The 10580-nt window shown below is 30.3% G+C and overlaps 1 protein-coding gene across 2 annotated transcripts; it reads right to left on the reverse strand.

Annotated features, from left to right (window-relative positions):
* Positions 1-3082: 3082 nt before the first annotated feature.
* On the reverse strand, positions 3083-5913 carry LOC111633075. Of its 2 annotated transcripts, none has more exons than XM_023377605.1 (3): positions 5793-5913; positions 4046-4172; positions 3083-3610 (listed from the first exon to the last, which is right to left on the reverse strand). In XM_023377605.1, exons 1-3 carry the CDS (start codon positions 5873-5875, stop codon positions 3434-3436), a joined length of 387 nt encoding a protein of 128 aa, XP_023233373.1. In that variant the 5' UTR covers positions 5876-5913; the 3' UTR covers positions 3083-3433. The 2 variants fall into 2 exon arrangements, with proteins under 2 accessions (XP_023233373.1, XP_023233375.1); XM_023377607.1 differs by lacking the exon at positions 5793-5913 and adding an exon at positions 5556-5758 and having other exon boundaries at positions 3085-3610.
* Positions 5914-10580: the final 4667 nt, after the last annotated feature.

Below are 10580 nucleotides of genomic sequence, written 5' to 3' on the forward strand. Positions count from 1 at the left end.
CCATAATATTTTACAGTCGTTTCCTACGTGCTGTCGTTTATTTTATTATTAAGCCATAATAAAATGATTTAAAATTTATTTTTTTAAAATAATTTCGCGTTTAAATTTAATTGATTTTTTAAAATTAATTTCACGCTTGAGTGAGTAAAATAAGCATTAAAATTACGTAAAGAATGGACATTTAATCAGTATTTTAATCCAATTAAGAACGAATTTTGAAGTCGAATTAATTGTTTATTAAATTTCGAGGGTCCTTTCGCAGCCTGCACGCGGTTTCGCTTTAATAGCTGTCCCATAAATACCAATTGTAGGGGGGATGTAACATCCTTTTTCCTTTCCAATCGACTGCAACACCTCCCTCAACAGGAACTTCTGCCAAAAAGGTGACCTTCAAGATACAAATATCCTCCATAGCGCTCAAACAAGATTAGAATTACAACCATCCATTTTTGCCAGGGATAGCTTGTATATAACGCAATTTCTATCTACAATGTTTTTAACGATTTAATACATTGCCACACATTTACTAGGAAGTAAAATAAATAAAATCGTATCATCGCTTTATTGGAGTAGTTGTGTGTCACAAGGGAATCCCGACAAATATAAAAATATCGACTTTCTTCTGCCGCATATACGAGATAAACTAGCAGTAATTGTAAGGTCATTACCCTTTCATAAACATCTCAGAAAAAAAAAATAAATACGGTTCTTCATTCAATTTTAATAAATCTATTGAGTTTAAGGTAATAATTTAGTAAGGTAAAGCAGGTTTTTATTTAAATTTACGCGAGTTTTGTTCGACAATGCGGGGTAAACTTTTAAAATGTGGTGTAATACATTACTGTTTTTATATAGTAATATTAAAATATTTTAAAGAAAGTGCCGAATAACTTACCAGGAGTTTTTAATTACCACAAACAAAAGTTTCTGCAGCGTAAATGACGTTAAAATTTCGCAATATTTCGATATTTTCATGAATTAATTAGTATTCGAGAGTCATTCGTTAAAATTACTTCCGATTTAATTACAGTATCGAGTATTTAATATATTAAGTTAATATTTTATTACGAATTTTTCTTGATATTTCTATATAAATTTACCTGTTTAATGCAACATAAAATATTAGTTTTAGCAATTATTAACGCTGGAAAAAAATATAATGCAAGATTATTAAAATTAAAGCTTCTTATTATATATAATAAATATTTAATAATGAGGTAAAGATTTTTGCTTGAATTCATACGTTAATTGTATGATTATATTATATTATTGCATTTATTTTATGTAAACTTTTGTTAAATCATAATTGGCTTATGCACTTGATTCATATCAATTTTAATTAATAATAGGAATAATCTACAAAATAATTAGACTTATTAATCAATTTTCAAATGCTTAGTTAACATTTAAAGGAGAACTTTTTTAAAAAATCAATTATCTATTTAAAAGGAGGATAAAATTAAATATTATGCCTACAAAACCATAAATACGGGGTATTTATTGTAACGTAGAAATGTTCTTGTCATGCATCACCAGTAGTTGATAACTCAAGTTACAGAAGCGTGATGTATCGGAGCTATTTTAAAAATTGAAGGTTTGTAACAAAGTTTCTATAGTAACTCCTATAGAAAATCGTTATTTTCAATAGAAGGTGATCTATTCTATATCCGATAATAGCTTCCAACTGCAGACTAAGTTATAAATGCACTAGCAAATAAACTGCAAATCGACCTTAATAGAAGAGGTCACTCCAACATTATGTCTATAATTTTACCGAGGGGCCCACAGGATTTACCAATTTAACATTTGCAAGAAACTTCCTTCCTAATGGTGTAATTAAATAATTAGAAAAGTAGCAGAAACTCGGTTAGAAATTATATTTTATCTAATTTTTAGTGTAAAAAATTAATTATTAATTTTTTTTAATTTTTAACAAAGCAACAATTAATCATTCATCTTATTTACAATAAACATTGACTGCAAGCACGATAATTAGACTGAAGCAACCCAACTGAGGGATTAAAATGTAAAAATAAAAATAACAGATAATCCTATAATTTTGTTTAAAGTCCTTCCTTCGGTTGGACTATTTCCAATTCCTAATTCTGGATATTGGGAATGCGGGTAAATTAATAGCATTTTATTTTTAAACGTCAGAAAAAATACACTTACTATATTAAAAACTGAGGAGAGAGGCCTATAATCTCCATTTTAAAAGATTATTGTAAGTTTTTATCATCATAAAAATTAACCAATTAGATAATCTACATACTGTATGACACATGGAATAACCTATATACATAACAATAAAGATTGACTACGTGCTAGATCACACGTCTATGAAAATTATAGGCCAACATGCCATAAATTTAACATCGCGTATCGCCGAATATCTAACAGATTAAAAAAAATTTTTCATTTATTTTCCTATGTATGAGTGTCGAAACAGTTTCCTCCTAAAACCCTATTTCCACCTTATAATATGCAACAGTACAGGTTGGCATCAACAAGGTTATATTTCGCAATAGGAACATTCCATTCAACTTGCTAATTTCTGTAATAGTAGTAGTATTTAGTTCCTTTAACTTATTTAAAGTTTACGCTCGATAAGTTTTTAAAAATCATCCGGTTTGCACATCTAAGTAGGCCATGGTTGATTAGTACTTTAAATAAATAAATAAATAAAATATGCAATCTGTCTTCCAATTTATAAATTAATCTAGAATATTCTAGAGTTTGTGTAGTTTAACTCTTGTATTAATCCCGTATAGAAGATAAATGGTGAAGAAAAGCAAACAACTATCGATTCGCGCACCATGTTAACGAGACATAAAAGTCGCTACGTCTACCTTATCCTTGCCATCTCTACTTCATTATTTTCGGAAATAAATGGCGAACTGATTTAATAGAATAATAATAAAGTTATAAATAAATAAATCGACCTTGCAATTGTGTAAATACACATCCTTAACTTGCAGTCACCTTAGGTACAAGGCTACCTTTTTTAGTTTCTTATTTAACTAGTCGCTAGTGTAAACAAACACGCTGCAAACTTCTAAGGAAAGAAAAAAAATTCTGTAAATTAATAAAAATTTCATATTTATTCAAGTTCTTTTCTTTATAAAATACTCAATATTTGTCGTAGATTATTTTAAAAGATAACAGACAACATTAATTAAACACACAAAATAATAATAATAATACGCTCGAACACATCAATCATTTGTGACGTTCTCGACATGGACGGTTTGGCCATCTATCGAACAAAATTGCAATTAATTGGTCCCACTAAATTCTGTCGTCTTTTTTTTTTTGTTTTGTTTTAAGAATATTTTTTAAGGCATACGCACGTGCCCCTCGAAGTCGGGCCTCGTATCATTGCTCACGAGTGTTTTTTCGCTCCCTGATACAGGGTACTACATATGTGTAATGTTCAAACGTAGCCGCCGCTCCGCAAATTCGCTAGGGCTACGTCATACGGGGGTGGACTTTGGTCGTATTCGTATGGATCCTTCTTCACAACGCTGTCGTAGGCGGGAGGCGGCGAAGGCGTACCTGGAATCACGTGATAAGTTTGTGCCGTTAATGATGATGTGGATATGACGTGAATCTGAAATTACAGTCAAAATTTTAAAAAAAAAATAGTATATACACAATAAAGTATGTAACATTTCTTCCATAAATAAAATTTTAAGAAAACTATTTTAAAATAGTTTACGATGTTTATGATTCATAAAAAAAAAATTGAACAGTTAAGAAAACGATTATTTAATAAGATTAATTTTATAACATTTTAAATATATTTTTCGCTATTATTTAAATATAACCGATATAAAAAGTTTAAAATCAAATTGCACTAATGAAATTCATAATAATTTACAAGATGGCGCTAATTACTTTATTATTTTTTCAAATTATAAACGTTGTGGCGCCATCTGCCATTAATTTGAAAAAAAAATAATATAATAAATTGTAATTAGCGCCATCTGTCATTAAGTAAATTATCTATTTTTAAAATAGTGTTTTTAAAATTATTTTTTCTTACTTGTTGTAAATGTGGATGATCTCTTATTCTTTCGCTATCATCTAACGATATCGTATCTTCTCTTAATTTCTTTTGACAACAATAACATAAAAGGAACAATAAAAAAGTACTGCCTCCAAACATCGCCCTGTAAAGCCATAAATATGAATTTTGTTATTATAAGAAATTTATCTTATTCCCGATCCACCCCTAATTCGTATCAATAATCAATGGTATCGTCCCTCTTCGGGCGTGGTTCGTTTTTTCGATCTCGCTTATGATTGGATAATTATTTTAAGTAGACATTAACCATATTAATTGGATGAGTTTCTCAAAATTAAATTAAATATTGTAATAATAAATATAAATATTTATAAATAATTCATTATTAACTTTAATTTCTACTTTTTTTAAACGCGTAATATTTTTAAAAATTTAAATATTAACGCCAGACAAACCGGCGCCAATAGCGCCTCCTGCATTTAAAAAACATGCACACTATTTTGTAATTAATAAAAAATTAACAAAAAAATTAATTATATAATAATTTGTTTCATTTTATGTAATATCTACGAAATACGGTTGCACGTTTTTTTTTAATTATACGTTATTAATAAATAAATAATATTTACGCTAATTCAATTTATATTCAAATTTTAATCTCAATTAAGAAAACAGTGACGTATACACACTATAAATTAATCTCGAAACGGCTCGTTTAGCAATTGTTAAAACTAAATTTAAAAAAAAAATAAAACGGTTTAGTGTTTACGTGTAAAATTTATATATTTTATAAAACTTCGAAGAAACACCTGAGGCGAGATTAATTTACTGTAACTGACTTCGAGTCACGTGGCCGCATTATTACTATCGTAATCACAAATTGATCGAGCGATCCTTCTCGTACTCTTACCGGTCGATCCTTAGAACGTCATGCTTTACTAATAAAAATTCCAAACATATTAAACTGCCGAAGCCAAAAAAATGACGAATTAAAGCCTAAAATCGCGATAAGGAACGTACGAATATTTTGCAATAAATTCTACATAAATATTTTAAAAAAATTATTTCCCAAAAAAACTCTTATCGACGTTCACTTTAGTTTTTATTGCCGCAGTTTATCCTTGATAAAAAAAAATAAGTAGGAAAAAAAATGTATTATTATTAATATATACCCCGATACACGTGTCCGAAATTACCCGCTGTCAATATTAATTAAGTAATAAGCTGTCGGTAAACATTCAAAACGTATTGATACTAAATTAATGTTAAAACACGGAGTGCATGTGTTAATTATTATTAGCTTTAATGTTAAATTACTAATACATTCCCGGTGTAGGTTGGGTCTACACTTTCTTCCGAAAGGGGACTTTTTATTATAAAAAAAAAAAGTTAATTTAAAAAATAATAATAATAGAAATAAAGCAAGCCGGACGTCATAGCAACGTCCACAAATCGACCTTTTGTTGTAATAAATCCTGAAGAAAATTGCTGTTTTAGAAAGACGAGGATAGTGTTTGACAGGACTTACCATGCTAAAGGGATATTAACGCTTCCGACTGCGTGCCTGTCGGCCAATTTACCACTTCCCATGATACGAGGGAGACTAGGAGAACGTTCCAGCTTGCTAGTTTGTACACCGGACAGGTGAGACAGCTGGTTGTCTTACCTGTAGCGAGTTATCCAATCAAAAGCCAGAGCTCCGAACCACTCCGATAGGACAAGCCGGCTTCTGCCGAAAGATTCGAATTTTAAAATAAATACTCACATAAATACAATGAGAGAATATGAACCGAATAAACTAGCCTCCATATTACGAATTGCGCGTCCTGTAAAATTGTAAGGAAACATATTAGAAACTGAAAAGGTCAAAGGAAACGTTTTAGCGGAAAGTATTATGACGTCAGATGTTTAGTATTGCGCGAAAATATGTAAAGTTGGGTAAAATAATTAATGAATTACGTATTCGTTTGTTTTTATTTTTCCGAGAATACGTTTGAAATATTCTTTTGTTAAGTCAATTAAGTACTGTAATTTATTCATAAGTCAAATTTAGTTGTAATTTTAATCGGCAGATGGAGGCAGAAGAATTATGAGGAAGTGACGTCGTTGGGAGTTTGTCAGAATATGTAACAGTAAGTTTCATAAGGGAGTGGGAATTTCTAATTATTACTTAAATGTTTACGTATAAATTATTGTCGGGAAGTCATTCTTCCAGTTTTATAACTTGCGTCATAATTTTCTTCTTTATCTTTAAAGTTTTTATTTATTTAAAAAAAACATACGAAACTAAATTTATATTTAATTAATAATTAATTATTTAAATTTAAATTTCCTTTAAAAATTTTAAATAAAAAATGAAACAACTCAAGAAAAAACTTTATCATCATTTTATTCCTAATTTCCCTCCATCCCTAAATCGTCTGATAAAATATTCTGTAAATTTCCCTAATTTCTTTATAAGTTAGGGAAAAAATCAGATAATTTCGGACGTCGACCCTAAACGATTATTGACCACTTTCAGACTATAAAAAAAATCTTAAATTATTTAATAATGAAACTATTTTTATAAATATTCGTATCGAATTTAATATAATAATGTTTAATATATTTGAATCGTTATAAATAATCGAGGGATAAATTCAATAGTCTTAAAGAAAATCCGCCATTTTGATTTCATTCCAATTGGTTAATTGCTGCCACTTTTCTAGCAATACTGTAATAATAAATGTATCAATAATAAGCGTAATACCGTGACGAAGGGCTTCCTGTGTAGACCCATAAGAGAAGGCCCTTCTGTGACAAAAGACCTCTATTAAATAGAGGATTCTATACAGCACATGAGCGCTCTAAAGGAACCTTAAAGGTAGCGGGGGATCCCTTAGAGACGTAATTAATATTAATTTTATGAGGCTAATTACACTTTTACGTCAATTTGACGTATCTGTAATGTAAAGCGTACGTAATGACGTCAAATTGACGTAAAAACGTACACTGTCCCGACAAAAAGAACACGCTTCTAGATAAAGGGCGGGTGGTGTTTAGAAAAAGGGAGCTAACGGAGGCATTTTATGACCCCCGAATGTATTAGGGCCAGGTAATTTAACTTTTTACGTGAGAAAAACGTTGTATAAATGAAAGCATCTTTTGTTAAGTAGTGAAATGTGCGATTTTATTGATTTATCCACATATTTTTATGGCTTTCGTAGGGGTTGGAAGTCCACGTTTGTGTCTAATTCGAACTATATAGCGCCTGTCTCGATCCAGGGATTAATGCCCAGTTTAGCTGTTATATATAACAGAGCGAAAGTATGGAGATCCGTCAATAAATGATCCCTTAAAGTTTTTTACTTTTTTCTACTCCGGAAAAACCTTGAAACGTCGAGAAATGCAAAAAATCTGGGTTTTTTTTTCCTATATGTATGGATGTGAGCGTGTATTTGGGATACGATTTTCTTCACCCTCTTTAAAGCTTAATAACTCCTGTGCCTTTTGTCCAAATTTTCTAAAATTTTGCAGGGAGGTTCGTGTGTTAGGAGCATTCATCCTATTAAATTTCGGAGGTTAAAGGTTAAGAGGTTGGGGAGATTCGGGGGATCACGTATCTCCATCGCAGTCAGACTTAACGATTTTACTGGTTATTAGCATTTACAATTTTATTTTTATTTTTATAAAATTCGTCTCGACTCTTTAATATTATGCTTTTTGCCATTTTATAATAAATAATTATATAAAAAAGTTTTGTATACAAAATATCCTAACAGATGGCGCCACACGCAATTTAAAATTTTTTGCAGGGAAAGTTACGCAACTCGTTGTTGTTGGATTTTTTTTCCAGTTTGATTTATTTCAACTGAATTTTTTACATATTTAGTTAGAAATTTCGTTATACTAAGTCATTACTGTGAAGATTTATATACATTGCAATAAAAGCTTACATAACGAAGATAATAGATTTCGAAAGTTAACTAACTAAAAAGCTTGTAATATATCAAATTAAAAATTATTTTCTTTTTAAACTGTTGTACCTTTACGTATTTAAATATATAATCATACAATAGATTAATTTATAATATGTTAATTATGTTTTTTAGTTGGAGGAGTTATGCTTTGAGTGATTGCTTCCAATGCTCTGTCAATGGGCGCTAGAATGATTATTATTATATTTTATGGTAACAAAGCTCATATTTTCTTTTAAAGACAATGAAAAGAAGAAAATAAACTTACTTTGTATAGAATTCCTTAATATAGAATACTCTAGAAAAAGTAATTCTCTATCATAGCTATGGTAACAATGGTAGCTTGATGAATGTATTTTACTGTACTAACCAAGTTTATAATTTCGTTAGCAAAATAAAATACTTTTAGGTAATAATAATAATACAAATAAAACACAACATACAAATTAATGATTGTTTTTTTTTTCTGTGTCTTTGATTTGTTAATTGATGACACAGCCTATTTTTGAATCCAGGTATGATTTTTTTTTAATTTCTAATTGCATAAAAAATATTAAATTTTAAATTTTATATCGATTTTTTAAGAGAAATAATTACTTTTTAAGTATTTTTAATGTCGTGAGTATCAAACAGGATACGTCTGCTATTCTTTTTCGCATATACTGGTGCCAAACAACATAGCAGACACACACACACGCCTAGTCTGTGTGTGAAAGTAAATCATTTGTCTCGAAAAGTTCAATGTGTACTTTGGTATGCAATATCTTTCATTCGGTTAACAATTAAAATAAAAATAAAAATAAAAAATCTGCGGATACAAGAATCTATGCATATATAAACAGTGCTTAACACGATAACAATCTGGAAGAGGTAATTGCCCCCCTCTTCCCTTTCTTCCTGTGCTATTAACCGAACACCTCGAAATGATTTTTTAATGTATAAATTACTAAATTCGTTTGTTTTTAAATCTTAAAAGATGCCAACTTATACCTTTAATGACAAGTCATTTTACGTGTCTTTAACTTTTGCAATCCTCCTGCAGCTTCTTCCTTTTATCCCTAGTTAATTTAAGCAGTTTCTAACGTGTTACTTAAGTACTGTAGTAATAAATACTTTAGATTCTTTACAAATTCATTTATGGTCCTAGTAACTAGGTTAAAGGAAGATAAAAACAGTTATAAAACATACCTGTGTCTCTCTCTCTCTCTCTTATACAGTATAATAAAACTGCTTTTAATTGTAATTTTAATTAATTATCAATGACTTGACGTTACTTAAATATTTCGATCTTATTTCCGCCATTTCACACCTTCATAAATGTTACTGATTTTTAAAAAAGTCTCCCGTCATGACACTAAAACCTGTGTAAGCTGGATTCGAACGGTATTTTCCGGTTTGACAGGTTTCCGTTTTGAACAGGTTTTATGGTGTATTAATGTAATACAAAGTATCGATTTTAAGGTTACTTCTGGACTTTCATATTCGTATAAATACTACTACACGCAGAGCTTTAGTTTTTAATTAATTACACGTTGACCCTATTAAGAATCAGCCAGCACTTCCTAAATTATGATGAAGTAATGGCTCACCCGTAGACTAAAAACAGGATAGGAAGAGAAATTAGGATCCATTTTTTTTAAAGTCTGATCTTTCTAAATTTATCAATTTAACCCACTTCTTTTGAAAGAGTCAATTGCTAATTTGACAATTCTCTTCATTTCCAAAATTAAACTTTATCACGTAAAAAAAGAGGCTTTAAATACCAAACTTTGCAGATAAATTTAAAGAAAAGCTGACCTTTTTTTGTATTAATTGTTCAAAATTAGATTTAAAAAATTAATTACGGGATGAAAAGTAGGTTGAATAAGTTATGATAAAAATCCTGCAACGAGTTGCTTAACTTTCCCGGTAAGAGTTAAAAATTGTGTGTGTGCTGCTCCGTCTGTTACGAAATTTTATTTTCATAAAGTTTTTATATTATTATATTGTAAAGTGGCAAAAATTTTAATTTTGAGGGTAGAGATGAGTTTGATTTTTAAAAATTGTAAATATTAATAACGAATAAAAGGCCGCGTTTCTTTATGCAGCGCTCGAGAAGCGCTTTACAGCGAACACACTGAAACTGGTTTCTAATTGGCCAACACTGCTCGTGACGTCATTTCGCTACATTCTCGCTGCATAAAGAAACGCGGGGAAATATTCACTAATTCCGACCCCACTCCAGACACTACACATGACTACCCTCTATTTCCTCATCCCCTCGACCTTTGACCACCAAAATTTAATAGCATCGATCTTCGTAATACCAGAGTCGGTAGATTAACTGGTCTTTCGACTAATAGTTCAAACTTAGCTAGAGACAATATTTGCCGCTAGTCGGCGCCACTGTTAGCAGGAGATCGTTGTTCTTGCTAGGTATATACTGAAGTCAGTGATTTTGACCTATAATAATTGTTTTTTTAGCTACATAAAAATGCCAACGTGCTTTGTGCCAGGATGCAAGGCAGGATATAAGTCATCGAACGAGAAGAGACATTTCTTCCGTGCTCCTAGCGATAAGATTGAGGAGTGGATGCGATGCATTCCACGAGACGACA

This window comes from Centruroides sculpturatus, unplaced genomic scaffold (genome assembly GCF_000671375.1).
Source record: "Centruroides sculpturatus isolate CEXI.00-Female unplaced genomic scaffold, Cexi_2.0 scaffold772, whole genome shotgun sequence".
Taxonomy (NCBI): Eukaryota; Metazoa; Arthropoda; class Arachnida; order Scorpiones; family Buthidae; genus Centruroides; species Centruroides sculpturatus.